Here is a 16,880-nt window from a genome sequence, read left to right on the forward strand (position 1 = left end):
AGCCTGAGAGTTGTTATACAGACCATTGTCAAGTGGATGGAGTTTCGACTAGTCCAGGTGCCTGGAGATGCCACATCAACACAATAGTCAGATCGAAGAAAAAGCTATAAATAGACTGGAATTCAAAGAAGAAGATATACACTCAATTTACATTTTTGTTCAAGTCTGTTTTTAGTGTTTTATGCTCAACCGTTATACAAGGTTTCTCTGCCTCTGAATCATTTTCGACGAGGAGCTTTTATAGTTCTTGAACTAAAAACTTCTAGGGTTGTAACCAAGTAATTGATGCCTCATATTATTTGTTATGTTATACTTGTCGTTTTAATTACTGTGACCTTACTAAAATATTAGCAAGAGAAATAAGATTGTTTTTGCAGGTCGCTGTTCACCCCTCCCCTCTAGTGATCCACGAACCGCTTCCGTTGCAACAAAAATTCATATCAAAGTGAGACCGCTCAGAAGGACTAACTGCCAACTCATCAAGTAGATCGCGAGGAATGGTCGGATCAAGTATTAATCCACCAAAGTTTGAAGGTGACTTCACCATGTGGAAAAAGAAAATAGAGGTATACTTTAAAGCCGATTTTGAAATTATGTTATGTATTAAGTACGGTTTTGAAGCACTCAGGAATTAAGACGGAGATGAACTCGAAGAACACAAATAGATTAAAAAGCAATGAGACGAGTTCATGACCAACGGTAAAGCAAAGTTCCACCTACTAAGTGTCTTATCAGTGCAGGAACTGAACTAAATCAGCACCTATAATTCTACCAAAGAACTCTGGGAAAAATTTCTAGAGCTCCATGAAGGCACCTCGAAGGTAAAACTAGTCAGACGGGATCTACTAAGAAATCAACTCAGCAATATTCGATTGGAAAAGGGAGAAAAGGTGGCACAACTACATGGTAGGCTCAAGGAGATCTTAACAAATCACCATAATCTCAAAAGAAACTGTTTCAAATCAGGATACGCTATGGTATGTGTTAAATGCCTTCTCAAACACTCAAAAATGGATATCCATGGTAAACTCATACTATATTTGCAAGAACCTCGAGGTAAGTAGTTTAGAAGATTAATTTGTTATACTCCATAATAATTGGAGGATATATTAATTTGTGATACTGTTTATTTAACTTTTTAAACTTATTTAAATACAATCTCAAATTTTAAATTGGAGGATATATTAATTTGTGATACTCCATAATAATCTGAGATTACATGAGGTGGTTTGGCTAGGTCAGGCTTATAAGGAAAGAGATTGGGCTCAGTACTTGGACCTCGGGAGAAGTTGAGCTTAGATAACACAATATGTTTGCTAAATAGGTTCAGGAATAGAGGTGATTGGGAATCGGATTCGGAGCCGTATAATGCTCAACATTAGAATTTAGTGCTCGAGAATCGGGTTTGAAGTCTTATAGTACTCAGCCTTAGAATTTAGTGCTTGAGAACCAGATTCGGAACTGTTTAGTGCTTAGGAGAAGTTCAAGCATTCATCTTCCTATATTGATTTTGTTATAGGTTTTGTAGAATCATACTCATCATTATAGCCTTCATGCCATATAATTTCAATAAAGACATGAATATCATTCTTGTTGCACAACAAATTCACATGTTTATTTACTTATTGGAAAACATTGTTTGCAAATGACATTTCTTTAGTCGATGAGATACATGAAGAAGTAAATGCCAAACTTGAATTTTAGTGGGAAATGTTTGAAATAAAAAGTTTTAGACTTAGAAAATAAATAAAGAATATATGAAATTTAAGTTTAGTAGCAGTAAATGTAGTAAGATAATTGTTAAACGTAATCAGGCATGTTTGGTAAGGGGTAATCAGGCTTGTAATGTAATCAGGATTACATTACAAGATGATTTACTTTGTTTGGTAACGTAATCAGGCTTGTAATGTAATGTAATTGGATTACAAAAGAGGAGCCAAGATATGTAATCTGGATTACAAAGGAAATAGTATGTAATCCGATTACATTACAGATTCTATTTTTATCGTACCAAATATACCCTTCCACTTTATTAATAAAATTAATAATTTTATAAAATCAATAATTTACTAATTATAATTAATAATTAATTATTAATAAACTTAATTAAAATAATTAATAAAAGTATTAATAAAATAATAATAATTAATTATTAATAATTATTATTAATAATAAAATAATAATTATTAATTATTAAAATAAGTATTAATAATTATAATTAATAAAATAATTAAAATAATAAAATTAGTAATAATAATTATTATTAATTTAAATAAAAATTATTTATTATTATTATTAATTAATAAAATATTTATTAATTATTTTAATAATTTTTATTTTATAATTTTAATTAATTATTATTTAAACTAATTAATTATTTTAAAAATAAAAATAATTAATTAATTATTAATAATTAATTTTAAAAATTAATAGTTAATAATAAATTATTAATTATTAAAAATTATTAATTAATTTTACTTAGTAATTAATAAATATTTTAATAATTTTTATTTTTTATAATCAATAAAATTATTAAATAATTATTAATTGTATTAATAAAACTTATTAATTTTATTAATAATAAAAATTAATAATTATTAATAAAATAATTTATTTTAAAGATAATAAAAATAATCTTTATTATTACATTTATTTTTATTTTATTTTAAAAATTAGGAGGGTATTATTGGTATTTTATAATAATAAAAATTAGATTCCTTACTGAAAATAATGTACACCAAACACATGTATCCTTCTTGTAATCAAAGATTACATGCATTCCTTCAACCAAACATAGTAATGTAATCAAGATTACATTACATTACATTACAAACTTGATTACATTACAAGCGTGATTACATTACGTCGTACCAAACGTAGCCTAAGAGATGAGAAATTACTTATAACTGAGGGCTTTAAGTATCTGTGATTGTTTTTTAAAAGGATGAAGGATGTTTTACATAGAATACAAACAGGACGCAGTTCTTTATATGTAACACCCGGATTATTTTCCTCTATTTTTAGGATTTTTAATTAGATTTAAAATTCCAATAAAGGATCTTTAGTTAAATGATAGAAGGGAGTTTGATAAAATAAAATAGATGAAAAGATTCGTCTTTGCAAGACGAATCCAACAAAACTTGTTTGGATCAAATCGGAGGTCGTTTGGTTAGTCGAACCAAACGAACCAAAAATTTAACCGGGTTCGGTTTAAGTTATAATGGGATTTAGCCGGTAGTTTAGATAATTAATCGAAGTTAGGAGTACTGTGCACTCCTTTTTAAATCGCTCGCCGCCTCCTCCCTGCAGCCGCGTCCGCCCGCGCGGACTGCATCCGCCGCGCCCGCGACCGCGTCCGGCGAGTTCGGCGGAAGAGGCCGAAGGAAACCCTAGCCGCCTCTTTTCTTCCACTTCTCCTCCCTTCCGCGTCTACGCCGCCGCCACCGAGCTCGTCGGGTACCGCCGTCGCCTGCTCGTGTGGAGAGGACCAGCGTCATCACCGGCGCTGCGGGGAGAAGCGGAGGCGCCGCCCTTCCCTGTTTCTCCTCGCCGCCTCACTGCCGCCGCAGCTGCTCTGCTCGAAGTCGTCGCGCCCTGCTCAGCACCGCCACCAGCCGTTCTCTGCCGCACGAAGCCGCCGCTACCTGCACTCTCCCTCCTCGGCCGCCGGTGATATTCCCTCCGGCCGACACCTGTTGCCGTCCGCCGCGTGAAGACGCCCCCGCTGCTGCCCTGTTCGCGTGGAGAAGACGGAGAAGACGAGTAGCAGAGGTTCGATTAATCAATTAATTAGATTAATCAATTAATTAGATTAGTTAATTAATGTAAGATTTAATTAATTAAGAGCTTGATTAATCTAGGTTAATTAGATTATTAATCTATGTTCTTTAGGTTAATAATTAGTTAAATAATTAATAGTTAGTAACTAATTATCTTAGTAAGTTTAGCAAGCAATTAGTAATTAGAGAATTAATTAGTTTAATTAATTAATTAATTGATGTTAATCAGATGATTAATTGAGTTAATTGGATAAGTTTGATTAATTAAGATTATTAGATGATCAATTGATTAGCTTATCAATTACGGTTTGATTTTATAATGGATAGTTGATAACTCAGTTTAATGATGATTGATCTGTTTAATTACATATTAAGTAGTAATTAATAGGTTGATTAGTAATTAATTAGAAATAAGTAGTTTTATGAATTTCTTAATTAATTGGTTTAAATAGCAAGTATATGGTAAGTTAGATAATGGATAGTAGTTAGTTAATTAGGGTTAATCAAGTTAATATTGAGGCTTCATCAGTTAATTAGATAAATTGAAAATGATTAGTTAGATTGAGATAGGATTAACTCTTCACCCGGTTGAGTGATGAGGCTAGGATAATTGTATCATTATGGTTAAGTTATAGTTATGATTGTTGCTAGGTCACGAGGAAAAAGCACTAAGAGCACCTCGGAGGAAGAGCTCCGATTTCACAAACCTTAGCGTTAAAACCCTAGTGAGCGGACAAGGTAAGTACATCTCTCACCTGCAGTATGAGTTGTTCCGTTACTTTCGTTATTGTTTCCATGATGTGATTTGATAGAGCATGCATAAAGTATTCCTGCCATGACATCATTTTAAGTTAAAGCATGTGTAAATTGTTTCTTTCAAAATTGCATGATATAAGAAGTATAAGAAAAGTATTTTACTTTTATTTTGATGTTGACAAGTACCGGACCGTGAGGTGCAAGACAAGGGATGGGCTCCAAGGTTCGCCCACAAGGCCGCGAGGGCACAAGGTTCGCCCATAATCGGCTTCGGTGGGCACAAGGTTCGCCCATAAGAAAATGAATTCAAGGCACAAGGTACGCCGAACCGGTTAGGGATGCGCGCATTGGTACCTTGTCTGGGCCCAAAGGATGGATGTTTAGTATTTTCACTTATATGAAATAGTATGTTTGGAAAACCCCCTCACATGTTTAGATACGAACATTCATGTTTGCATTACGAAGTTTTCTATGGTTTTGTGAGTTAGATGATGTACTTACTAAGCATTGCTTATAGTTTGCATTTCCTTATACTGCAGATAAATAAAAGGAAAAGTTTTAGGAAAGAGGAGGCAGCTGGAAAAGTGTTTGATGTGTGGTGTTGACGGAACCGCGGAATAAGATCAAGAATTATATAAATGTTTATTTTATGTCCAAGAATTTATATTTATTTCTTTTGCTTCCGCATGTTAAACAGAAAAAGAAAAGTTTATTTGAGTTATTTTATTTAATAAGTAAAAGTTAAGGAAAGTTTAAGTACGTAATGTCTCCCTATTAGTATAAGAAAGAGGGGGGGTGTTACAAAGATATCTCTAAAATTTTACAAATCAACGGTTAGAATTCGATGTGAGACTATGATAAATACGCACATTAATACAGGAAGAGTGAAACTAAAAAAGACATAGTAACGATAAGCAATTGTTCCTCATGCTTGCAAATGATGACCTAAGAAGAGAAGCCAACAACTTGTTAGGAGTTGTGCAGACAATGAAATGAATAATCAAGACAACAAAATAATTTTGAAGAAAATAAGTTGGAGATAAATTTTTGGTTGACGTATCAGCAATAGCAATAAAAGGAAAGAAATTAGAAAATGTTCAAGATTAGTACATTTGTGATAAATTAGAGATTTAATTTTTATCACTTGATAATTAGTATTTTTTTATTTTCATAATAAATAGAGAATAACTATAAATCCTACTAAGATTAACTTATTTCTTTATTTAGAATATTTATTTTTATATTTATTGTCGAGTCCATTCTATAAATGAAGTATAGAGTTTGCATTTAATTATTTTTGAATTAATATAATTTTCAATAGTTTTTCCTTTAGATGAGGTTATTAGTTCTTGGGTGGTTTGACTCTTCGATTTTCGCTGCATTATTATGATTTGGTGATTTTGATTTATGTATTAACACATCGATTTTGCTAGTTTATACTATCTGTGATGTTTGGGTAATTTGTTCAAGCATTGTGTTTATGTTTTTTTGATGGATTTTACATCGTTTAGTTATAGTTTTTGATCTTACGGACAATTTCTATATATTAGGTCAGAAAGTGAAAGTTTGCCAACTTTGATCTTGAACTGAGAGCTCAAACTTCATGATGAACTCTGGCTGTTTGAGCTTTCATACATAGCCAAGAGCTTTACAAGGTTTTTTATATGTGACTTAGTGAGCTTGAATACGAATTTGAGATGATGTTTTGCATCATTCTTGCTGTTTGCTGAAAGATCATCTGCTGAACAACTTTCTGATATAGTTGCAAATGATTGATTTCAGTTTGTAAGATCGGTTACAGTTCTGTTAAAACAAGTCAGTTCTGGTTACAGTTCTGTTAAAATGGGTTTCAGATATCAGTGAATTCAACAGTTGTTTTACTAATGCTTTTAGTTTTTATGATAATGATTTCTGAAAACTCACTAGTTTCGAAAGCAATATTGATTGATTTCACAAACTCATAAGAAACCTACCAGTTTCTTATCAGTTTCAAATTTGCACAAGCGAGCTCAGTCTAGAAAACCTTGCTTCTTTAGTTGGTTATCAGAAACTTAGTTTTCAGAACCTCAAATGATCTTAATTTGTCAATTTTTTTTGGCAAAGAATTTACTTTTAGCCTTCTCATAGATGTTCTTTTTCTTTTGAAATTGAAAAATGAACCAAAATTCAGAGAGAATTGAGACAAAAGTCCAAGCTGATGAATTTGTTCAAACCAGCAACTCGTTCAGCAAATTGCAGATGCTGCTCGTGCCAAGTTCTTGCCATGCCTTAGCGCCATCAGCCGGCACGACTGCTCCTTCAAAAGCCTGTCGATTGCCTGCGATTCCCCAGGAACAATACTGAAGTCGTCGTTGTAGTTCTCCATTTCGCCGGGCAGCAACTGCCAGATGAGTGCGCCGGCGGCGGCACCGTCCATGGCTGCGGAGTAGTAGATGGTGTCGAGAATGGACTTGTAAGAATCCTTGTTCTTGTCGGATAGGCCGAATTCGGAGAACAAGATGGGTTTGGCCAGCTCTTTCTCGCCATCTTCGATGTGGGATACTATCCATTTGAAGGCGTAGCTTGTTTTCTCACTAAGATTTGCGTGCGGCAACCTGCAAAAGATAGATCGCAAAGATCTTTCGGGCTAAAAATGTTCATCTCAAATTGGCAACAGAGATTCATACGCAATTAGTCGACGGATGATTACCATTTATCAGGATAGATATGCACGGAGGCGAAATCGATGGCCGGAGTCTTGGAATTGCGCAGGAAATCCGACCCCACGTCGGCGTACCATTTCTCCGGGTTCACGCCTTTCTTCTCCGGCGAGCTCGTCGGCCCATAAAACCCCTCCAGCCCTACCGTCAGCAGATGCTTCTTGTCGATCGCTTTCACATGCTCTGCCATCTCCTCAATCCATTCCTGCGCTTCTTCCAATCCAAAAACATCAACTCGAACAGACTAATCGATCCAAATTGATGCAAACTGCGAGAACATACTTGAAGTGTGTCGCCGGAAACATCCGAGGCACACCGAGGCTCGTTCATCAACTCCCACGCAAAGATCGTTGGGTCCTCTCTGTACTCGATTCCGCTCAGGTGATTCTTCCTCGTTAATATTGTCTGTCAAGGAGGCGGCGAGTTCGATCGTAAGCTTGCTTCAAGATTCAACTGCAAGAGCTCTGCGTACCTTGAGGTAGATCTTGAAGTAGCTTCGGATGGAGGGATCGAAGAAGAACGAATCATTCGAGGCGCTCAATCCGAACCCCTCCTCCCACGCCCACTTCACGTACTGCGTCTTCCCGCCGTGGCGCTGCCAGTTGTTGACCAGGCTGAGCAGCAGCCTGATCCCATGTCTCTGCGCTTCCACGATCACCCAATCCAACGCCTGCAACGATCGCTTACATTTCGCTGTTTTCCATGTCGTTGAGAGAGGGAATGAGAGAGATCTGATACCTCGAAGACTTTCTCGTCGAAGATGCCGAGGGAGACTTGGAGGGCATGGCGATCGCCGTCATTGAAGGCGTAGGTTCTGCACACGGTGAGCCCCAGGCCTGCAGCGGCTCGGAAGATCTCCGTGACTCTGCCTCTGCTGCCCTCCTCCACTGCCTGATCCATCAGCCAGAAGGAGTTCCACCCGTTGACGTAGACGACCCTTCCGTCCACCATGAACCGGGTGCCGCTCCTCTCCACGAAGCTCAGCCTCGAGTGCTCCTGCTCCGGCTGGAGCTTGAGAGCCTTGACAGTCAAACACATGACCAGAATGCACAGGGCAAAGCCAATGGCCGGGCGGAGCAACCCATTTCTCGGTCTCATCCGCTTGCCGGAAGGCTTAGCACCGGAAGTAGAAGGCTTGCCATTCCACCTGCTCCAAGAGCTATTCATGAGATCCTAAGGCAACGATCCTTCGCCTGAGCCTCTTTGACCTTGGATTCAATCGATCAATGTTTTCATGGAGTAGTTTGCAGTTGCAGAAAGGGAAGGAGGAGGAAGAAGAATGGTCAACCTGGCCAACCTTCTTCTCGAGCTCGCATTCGTTGAAAAAAATGGCAGTTGAATAGAAGAAACTTCAAACTGCTATTCTATTAAATATTATTAACAAGATGTTTAATAGCGGTAATTATGATTAATAATCATAATTTTGCAGACAGCGCCGGGGGAATCGGACAAGCTGTTGGTTGTGGATAATTTTTTTATTGTGTAATAAGACAGAAAAACAAAATAGGCACTGCCAACTATTCAACTATGGTAGGGTGATCATACCAAAATGTGCTCTCCACTTTTAAAATTTTAAAAACTTTCACTACAAGAATTCAGGTATTTAGCGACGATATATTTTCGTCGCTAACCTTTTAATTTCGTCGCTAAAACATCTTAGCGACGAAAATATTTCGTCGCTAAATTCGTCGCTATAAGCTTGTCGCAAATTAATGTTAGCGACGAATTTTCAAAATTTCGTCGCTAACATTAGCAACGAAATAATAATCGTCGCTAACTCTCATATAATCGTCGCTAAATTTAGCGACGAATTATCTATGTTTCGTCGCTAAAATTTATATGATTAGCAACGAGGTTTTAAATTATCGTCGCTAAAATTTAGACTAAAATCCCTAAACATATCGAAACTTAGCGACGAATTTAAGTTAAATTCGTCGCTAATATTAGCGACGAGTTTTGTATTTTCGTCGCTAAGACTTCGCGATGAGTTTTTATAAATTCGTCGCTAATGCTGGTTGGTGAAAAAACCCAACGGTTAGCGACGAATTTATGGAAATTCGTCGCTAACCTATAGGTTAGCGACGAATTTTTCATGATTTCGTCGCTAACCTACGTGAATCCCCCCCTTTCCCACCCCTCCAATAACCTGGACAACGATTAAGCTGTACAACAGAACAACAACAACAACACAAATAACCTGCACAACAGACCAACACAAAACAACAGAACAACACAAAATTCACATTCACAAACAGACACAGATTTCACATTCACATTCACAAATCCAATAACATTCACATCCAACATCCAGAATATATGAAACTACAGAAGTTTGATACAGAATATATAAAAGTCAAAACATAAGTCAGAAGTTGTTAGATATTACATCTCATCAATTACAATGCAGTCTAGTCATCATAAACATTGAGCTTTGTATCCAAGACTTGCTTCCCACACATAGCATACATGTCTCTGCAGTGAAACTCTGAAATGGCAAATGGCAGAAATATGATACAGAGAAGTAGATCTTTAATTAACATAAACTGAAACTAAGTCTTATAAATTATCTTCTAAATTCTTTTCTGTTAAAAGATTTAAATGTACACGTGTAAGGATGCATTATATTGTGGATACACTAAATGCTAACATAAACTGAAACTAAGTCTTATAAATTATCTTCTAAATTCTTTTCTGTTAAAAGATTTAAATGTACACGTGTAAGGATGCATAATACAAGTGCTTGATGATTCGACAGACATGACAATTAGGGTAAGTTTTCCTCTTATCATTGACTTACTCCTAGGAGTTGCCTTTGAAGATTTTTTTGTATTACTTGTACAGCTTACAAAGATATTTGCAAATAAGAATCACTTCTGTCTAAAAGTTGCATGCTAAGATTTTATTTTTTACTTGTATGACAGTGCTAAACTATATATAATTGCAAATTAAGGATCATATGTTAAGTTCCACTTGAAAACATGAGTAGCAGCATGTGGGTTCCTGCTGTTTGGTGAAGTGACCCTTTCAACCAATAATAAAATTCATTAATTGGTTTTAGTAATTGAGTGCTTCTATGGAACTAGGAACATGCAATTCAGTTACTCTTTCACGGCACAGCTGAAATCATACTAAGATGAACAATTCAATGTATATTCAGGAATTAGTGCAAGAAGAATGTGGAAAGTGGCATAGAAAAGGTCATGAGCCCCCAACTGATTTCCTATTAAGATCTGTTCCTTTCCTCATGCACAATCCTGATATTGCACTCGCTCAAGCACGGTGGAAATTTGGTAAATTGTTGCATAAGCAACTTTATCTATATTTTGCATTGAATTGAACTTGGAAATATCACCGTTACATTGTACCATAATGAATCAATTAGGCTCATTTGGATTTGCATTAATTATCCTCTAATACTTTTAACAAAATCTTCATAAAATATTTGGAATTCTCACTAAAGAACATTACAACTTAGAGCGAATAAAAACTGTGGTTCAAAAACAATAACTGTGCCCTTTAATTAAAACAAAAGCAGAGATGGTTAAGATTTAACTTACCATCACAACCTAAGGTGCAGGGGGAGGTGGAGCTGAAGAAGAATCATGGATTAAAGATTGTAGCGCTCCAGGTGCCAACCGATTAAGAATTTGTTCAAATATATCTTGTCTGGATCTCATTGCTTGCAACTGATCTTGGGTGCTTGCTAACTGATCCTGAGTGGTTGCTAATTGAAGTCGGGTGGTCGCTAACTCTGCTTCAGTGCCTTCGAGCCTTTCACGCAGTGCTGTATTAGTGGTTCTAGATGAGGAGGTGGCATCTGAAGAAGTGGACCTAACTGGCTTTGGCCCACTTCCAAGTCCTCTAATATAGCCCGAGCGTGTACCGAGGACTCGATCACAAACTGTATCCGCAATTTGTACTGCATCGATGTCATTTCCTGAAGATTCTTGTGTCTGAACATATTCATCACGCAGTCTGACCATATCATCCTAAGAATAACAAATATGTTAAAATATATATAAAATTAATTCTACATGATTAATAACAAATTTAGTAAATTATAAATAACTTACGTATGCAGTTGCGGCCCTCTCCCCAACCCACCCTTTTGACGTGCTGTAATGAGTTTCATTAAAGACGGTAATCCGATCTTTTCGCTGTGACTGATCGATCTGAAAAAATTAATGTGTTAATATTGTAATTCATACATTATATATACGATAGTTATACAATTTATACTTACACCGTCATAACTGTATTGAATAAATGATTTAGAGCCTCCCCGATGATTAAATGGAAGTTTTGCCCGATTTTCAACATTTTTTGCAGATCGTGCCTATCATACAAAAATTCATATGAATAATATAATGCAAAGACAACAAAACAGGTACATTAGAATAAGTTACCTGAAATGCCTCTGACTCAAACAAATCACACATATAGTGCCAATCAGCTTCTATCTCACAAAACTCAGTTGGCATATGTTGCCGCCGCTCGATAGGAGGAAGGTGCAATAGCTTTTTATAATGGGTATGCATTTTACTTCGATTATCTCTATATCTTGCGCTCATTAATCTGTCCGTCTCCTTTCTAACAGACGATGGACCCTCCTCAAAACTAATATCAAAAGCAGCCTGAAAAAATAAATAATATAAATTTGGCATGTGATTAATAATAAAAATGTAATTATAAATTATTAGTACTTACTGATAATCGATCATATATCATATTCTTCCTATCAGCGGGGATATGCTTCCAACTCTTAATTTGTAACGGAGCAAACTTCTTTATTGAAACACCCAACTCAGTCATAAATGCAGCTGCATTGGGGCCAATCGGATGGCCATCGCTCTTACGGAAAGTAATGGGTAATCTACCCCGCTCCTCGATCTGGCGTCGCAGCCGATCAGAATGTGTACCACGTGTCTCCCTACGTAACGGTCGGCCTGTAGGTGCAAAAGAATTAAGAATTAACAAATGAATTACTTTAACAAATAACAAAGTAAATAAACCTTTTGTAATTTAAATACAACAAAAACTAACCAGAAGGAGAACTATCATCATCTGGTGTAGGCACGACCGGTAGATGCTCAATCCTCTTAGGTGGCATGACTGTAACATATGCATCATATATAAATGAACAAGTAATGAAACAATATCTTATGGAAATGAAATAAAAAAAGATCAAATATATATATATACCATGTAAATAAATATTAATCACTATCATCATCTGTAGAAGATAAATGATCATCTGCATCACTATCAACTTCAGTATCAATATCCTCATCGTTAAGAATACTTTGAGCATCCATACATAATTCCACTTGTGCATTTGACATATCTAAATGTTGATGCTCAACATCTAATCTACAAAGATGGGATATCTCTAAGTCTTCACCAACAATTGAACTTGAACTTGCCTCATTAGATGAAATATCTTGGTTAACATCAGTATCTAAATTATTTTCAATTTCTTCAAATGCTTCATCAACTTCAGTTACCTCGTATATTTCTCGATGTTGAACCTTTTGCACTACCTTCCAATGGCCTCCACGCTTTATATCATTTAAATAATAAACTTGTCTTGCTTGGTTGGCTAAAATAAATGGGTCATCAGTGTACCATGTTTTAGAAGTGTCAATACATAAGAAGCCAAACTCTTCAACCATTGATTTTTTTTTAGGATTACATTGGAACCAGTCACACCAGAATAATTGTACTTTATACTTGAAAGAGTAAAATAGTTGAACAACATCCTTCAACACTCCAAAAAAATCCAAATTGTCACCATCATCAGATGATGGTACGCTAACCCCACTATTCTGAGTAGTTCTGCGAGAATCACGTGACCTTGTATGGTATCGAATACCATTTACAATGCAAGCATCATATAGTTGAACTTCAACATCAGGTCCCAAAGCTAAATAGTACAACTCATGTGTGATCTCTGAATTTGTTGAATTCTTTAAAGTTATCATTCTATCTCTAAACCACTGTGGAAAATCTCTCTCATGGTATTGTAGAAGTTGATTTGAAGGAACTTTATGTGATAGAAGTTGAAGATGCTCGCTGCATAAATGGTTAAATTACAATTTAGTGACGATTTAGAAAAAAAATAATAATAGAATGTAAAAACTTACTTCCGATATCGATCAACTTCTTTACAATTGTTGAGAATATACCAATGTGCTTTCTTATGCAAAGTTGCAGGCAATTTTTGATTATGCTGGTTGCCAAAGACTCTTGCTTGTTGTGAGAAAACACTTAAATTGCATATTACTGGTTGAACATCTTTATTTCGTTCTGGTCTGGTAAATCTTGTCTCAATTTGACTCATATATAAAGAACTAAAAGTCAATGCCTCATTTACAATATACCCCTCTGCAATAGATCCTTCAGGTCTTGCTTTATTACGAACATATTTTTTAAGTCTGCCCAAATATCGTTCAAAGGGATACATCCATCGTGAGGAAACAGGTCCAGCTAACATAGCTTCACGAGGTAAATGAACTGCCAAATGAACCATAATGTCAAAAAAAGCTGGGGGAAATATTCGTTCCATCTTACATAATATGAGAACTATTTCCTCCTCCATTTTACTTAAGTCCGCTATGTGTAAAGATCTTGCTGTTATCTTTTTGAAAAACTCACATAACTCAATCAGTGTGCCGCATATGTCTTTTGGGAAGAATTTACGTATAGCCACTGGAAGTATTCTTTGCAACAAGACATGACAGTCATGGGATTTGAGTCCATATAACTTTCCATCATTTGCATTCACATTTTTAGATATATTAGCAGCATATCCATCAGGAAACTTCACAGACTTTAAAAATTGACAAAATTCACGTCTTTCTTCCAATGTCAATGTGTAACTTGCATATGGTTTACTAAACTTGTCTCCTACTTTCTTCAAATGCAATTCACTTCTAATCCCCATATCCTGCAAGTCTAATCTTGCTTTCAATGTGTCTTTCGACTTTCCATCTATATTTAATAATGTACCAATCAAAGCATCACAGATGTTTTTTTCAATATGCATCACATCTAGATTGTGTCTCAACTTTAAATCTGGCCAATACTCTAACTCAAAAAATATAGACTTCTTTACCCAATTTGTATCATCAGAAGATCTCTGCCTTTTTTTACTTAATGTAGGATGCTTACTGAATGTCACCTGAGGTAATGCATCCAATTGTGCTAAAATATCATAACCACTAAATTGTTGTGGTGGTCTTTCTTGTTCAACCTTTCCATTGAAATACTTATTTTTACGCCATGGATGATGCACATTCAAGAATCGACGGTGACATGTGTAGCATATTTTACTCCGTAATCTTTGAGATTTAGTTTCATGCAGACATACTGGACATGCTTTATAACCCTTTGTGCTCCATCCGGATATTGTTCCATATGCTGGAAAGTCATGAATAGTCCACATCACAGCAGCATGTAATTGAAATACTTGTTCAGTCGATGCATCATATGCTTCCACCCCATCATCCCATAGCTCTTTCAGGTCATTGATCAAAGGTCGCAAGTATACATCTATCTCTTTTCCAGGTGATTTAGGTCCAGGAATTAAAAGAGACATGATAAAGTATGATGGCTTCATCATTTTCCATGGTGGTAAATTATAATTCACAAGTATAACCGGCCACATACTATAAGCATTTGACATGTTTCCAAATGGATTAAAACCATCAGTAGCCAACCCTAACCGAATATTTCGTGGATCACTTGCAAATATTTCATGCGACATGTCAAATTCTTTCCATGATTCACTATCAGCTGGATGTCGTAATACACCATCTGTTTCAACCCGCTTTTCTTTATGCCATCTCATATCTTTTGCTGTATGTTCTGAAATAAACAACCGTTTCAATCTGGGCTTTATAGGAAAATATCGGAGAATTTTTTGAGCATTCTTTTTCTTATTCATCCCATCATACTTGTATCTAGACTCCTTGCATACTGGACAGATATCCTTATTCTCGTGCTCACCCCAAAATAATATACAATCATTCTTACATACATGTATCTTCTCATAAGTCAATCCCAACTCTTTTAACAATTTTTTTGCTTCATAATGAGAGTTTGGAATTGCATTTGGTTTGGGAAATGCCTCTTGCAATAACTGAAGTAGCATATCAAAAGATTTGTTGCTCCAGCCATTTAACACCTTCACATGCATTAACTTCACCAAAAAATTGAATATAGAAAAATTTGTGCAATTGTGGTACAACTCTTTTTTTGCTGCTTCAAACATTGAAGTATAACTTCCTCTCATATCATTTGGATTCATATTTGCAGGGATATCATCGAATTGAGGTCCGCTGATGTTGATATTTTGTGCATTTCTTAAATCAGTAAACATGTCTTCAAAATCATCGTCTTCAAAATCACAATCGTTTGCAGTTTCATTATCAATACTTATATTACCAGATGATGTAGCAACTTCTCCATTCCACAAAAGTCCTCACGGGCAAAGCTCAGCAACGAACACCAACCAAGTCCAAGCAATGCTTAAACTTGGCTATAGGGAGTAACTTAGTCATCATATCGGCAGGATTATCATGAGTGATAATTTTGCTCACAACAATATCACCACGAGCAATAACATCACGTACAAAGTAATACCTCACATCGATGTGCTTTGTCCTTTCATGAAACATCTGATCCTTCGTGAGAAAAATAGCACTCTGACTATCACAAAAAACTGTAGTAATCTGTAAATCTTCACTAAGCTCACTGAACAGCCCCTTCAACCAAATAACTTCCTTACAAGCTTCTGTAATAGCCATATATTCAGCCTCTGTAGTGGACAACGCAACTGTATTATGTAAAGTAGCTTTCCAACTAATAGCACAACCATCAACAGTGAACACGTACCCCGTAAGTGATCTTCTTTTATCAAGGTCACCTGCAAAGTCAGAATCAACATATCAAATAACTCCATCTCTATTTCTCCCAAAATGCAAACAAACATCAGAAGTTCCTCGTAAATATCTGAAAATCCACTAAACTGCCTCCAATGCTCTTTACCAGGATTTGCCATGTATCTACTAACTGCAGTCACTGCATGTGATAAATCTCGGTGTGAGCAAACCATAGCATACATGAGAGATCCCACTGCACTAGAATATGGAACTCGTGACATATAATCAACCTCATCATCTGACTGCGGACATAAATCAACTAAAAGTTTAAAATGAGCAGCTAACGGAGTACTAACAGGCTTGGCAGTATGCATGTTAAACCGATTAAGCACTTTCTCAATATACCCTTTTTGACTTAGATATAATTTACCTGCCTTTCTGTCTCTCAGAATCTCCATCCCAAGTATCTTCTTTGCAGCTCCCAAATCTTTCATCTCGAAATCTTTACTTAGTTGGGCTTTGACCTTTCTTATCTCTCCCTTATTATTGGCCGCAATTAACATATCATCAACATATAAGAGCAGATAAACCAACGACCCATCATCAGTCTTCTTAATGTAGACACAACTGTCATAGCTGCTTCTTCTGAAATCATGAGTGGTCATAAATGAATCAAACCTTTTGTACCATTGTCTAGGTGACTGCTTCAGACCATAAAGGGACTTTTTCAGCAAGCATACATAGTCCTCTTTTCCTGAGACTGC

General features: G+C 36.0%; 3 protein-coding genes and 1 long non-coding RNA gene across 4 annotated transcripts; 1 reads left to right on the plus strand and 3 right to left on the minus strand.

The window, feature by feature from the left end:
* The first annotated feature begins 3,559 nt into the window (after positions 1-3,559).
* On the plus strand, positions 3,560-6,819 carry LOC141844158 (uncharacterized). The gene is made up of 3 exons (XR_012603109.1): positions 3,560-3,771; positions 4,431-4,517; positions 6,752-6,819. It is a non-coding gene; the product is annotated as an uncharacterized LOC141844158 (long non-coding RNA).
* LOC141844156 (mannan endo-1,4-beta-mannosidase 2-like) lies at positions 6,630-8,562 on the minus strand. Its single transcript, XM_074732176.1, has 5 exons — positions 7,973-8,562; positions 7,707-7,904; positions 7,517-7,639; positions 7,225-7,439; positions 6,630-7,129 (listed from the first exon to the last, which is right to left on the minus strand). The coding sequence occupies exons 1-5, from the start codon at positions 8,399-8,401 to the stop codon at positions 6,760-6,762; spliced, it is 1,335 nt and encodes a 444-aa protein (XP_074588277.1). The 5' UTR covers positions 8,402-8,562; the 3' UTR covers positions 6,630-6,759.
* Positions 8,563-10,800: 2,238 nt separating this feature from the next.
* LOC141843895 (uncharacterized) lies at positions 10,801-12,346 on the minus strand. The gene is made up of 6 exons (XM_074731918.1): positions 12,278-12,346; positions 11,942-12,180; positions 11,641-11,868; positions 11,478-11,570; positions 11,308-11,406; positions 10,801-11,223 (listed from the first exon to the last, which is right to left on the minus strand). The coding sequence occupies exons 1-6, from the start codon at positions 12,342-12,344 to the stop codon at positions 10,801-10,803; spliced, it is 1,149 nt and encodes a 382-aa protein (XP_074588019.1). The 5' UTR covers positions 12,345-12,346.
* A 104-nt stretch (positions 12,347-12,450) lies between these two features.
* On the minus strand, positions 12,451-15,427 carry LOC141843896 (uncharacterized). The gene is made up of 2 exons (XM_074731920.1): positions 13,420-15,427; positions 12,451-13,306 (listed from the first exon to the last, which is right to left on the minus strand). The coding sequence occupies exons 1-2, from the start codon at positions 15,384-15,386 to the stop codon at positions 12,451-12,453; spliced, it is 2,823 nt and encodes a 940-aa protein (XP_074588021.1). The 5' UTR covers positions 15,387-15,427.
* Positions 15,428-16,880: the final 1,453 nt, after the last annotated feature.

Source organism: Curcuma longa, chromosome 13 (assembly GCF_044706935.1).
Source record: "Curcuma longa cultivar G26 ecotype Majalengka, Jawa Barat chromosome 13, ITB_CL_G26_1.1, whole genome shotgun sequence".
Classification (NCBI taxonomy): domain Eukaryota; kingdom Viridiplantae; phylum Streptophyta; class Magnoliopsida; order Zingiberales; family Zingiberaceae; genus Curcuma; species Curcuma longa.

What these genes read in the sequence shown, in the direction of transcription:
- LOC141844156 (XM_074732176.1), bottom strand. Translation starts at nt 8,401, where the DNA reads ATGAATAGCTCTTGGAGCAGGTGGAATGGCAAGCCTTCTACTTCCGGT. An exon ending in ACTTCAAGATCTACCTCAAG is followed by an intron (nt 7,640 to 7,706) that starts GTACGCAGAGCT and finishes CCTCCTTGACAG; the next exon opens with ACAATATTAACGAGGAAGAA. An exon ending in TTTCCGGCGACACACTTCAA is followed by an intron (nt 7,440 to 7,516) that starts GTATGTTCTCGC and finishes GAAGAAGCGCAG; the next exon opens with GAATGGATTGAGGAGATGGC.
- LOC141843896 (XM_074731920.1), bottom strand. Translation starts at nt 15,386, where the DNA reads ATGCTACTTCAGTTATTGCAAGAGGCATTTCCCAAACCAAATGCAATT. An exon ending in TTGCATAAGAAAGCACATTG is followed by an intron (nt 13,307 to 13,419) that starts GTATATTCTCAA and finishes CCATTTATGCAG; the next exon opens with CGAGCATCTTCAACTTCTAT.
- LOC141843895 (XM_074731918.1), bottom strand. Translation starts at nt 12,344, where the DNA reads ATGCCACCTAAGAGGATTGAGCATCTACCGGTCGTGCCTACACCAGAT. An exon ending in TGATGATAGTTCTCCTTCTG is followed by an intron (nt 12,181 to 12,277) that starts GTTAGTTTTTGT and finishes TTGCACCTACAG; the next exon opens with GCCGACCGTTACGTAGGGAG. An exon ending in AGAGGGCCGCAACTGCATAC is followed by an intron (nt 11,224 to 11,307) that starts GTAAGTTATTTA and finishes TGTTATTCTTAG; the next exon opens with GATGATATGGTCAGACTGCG.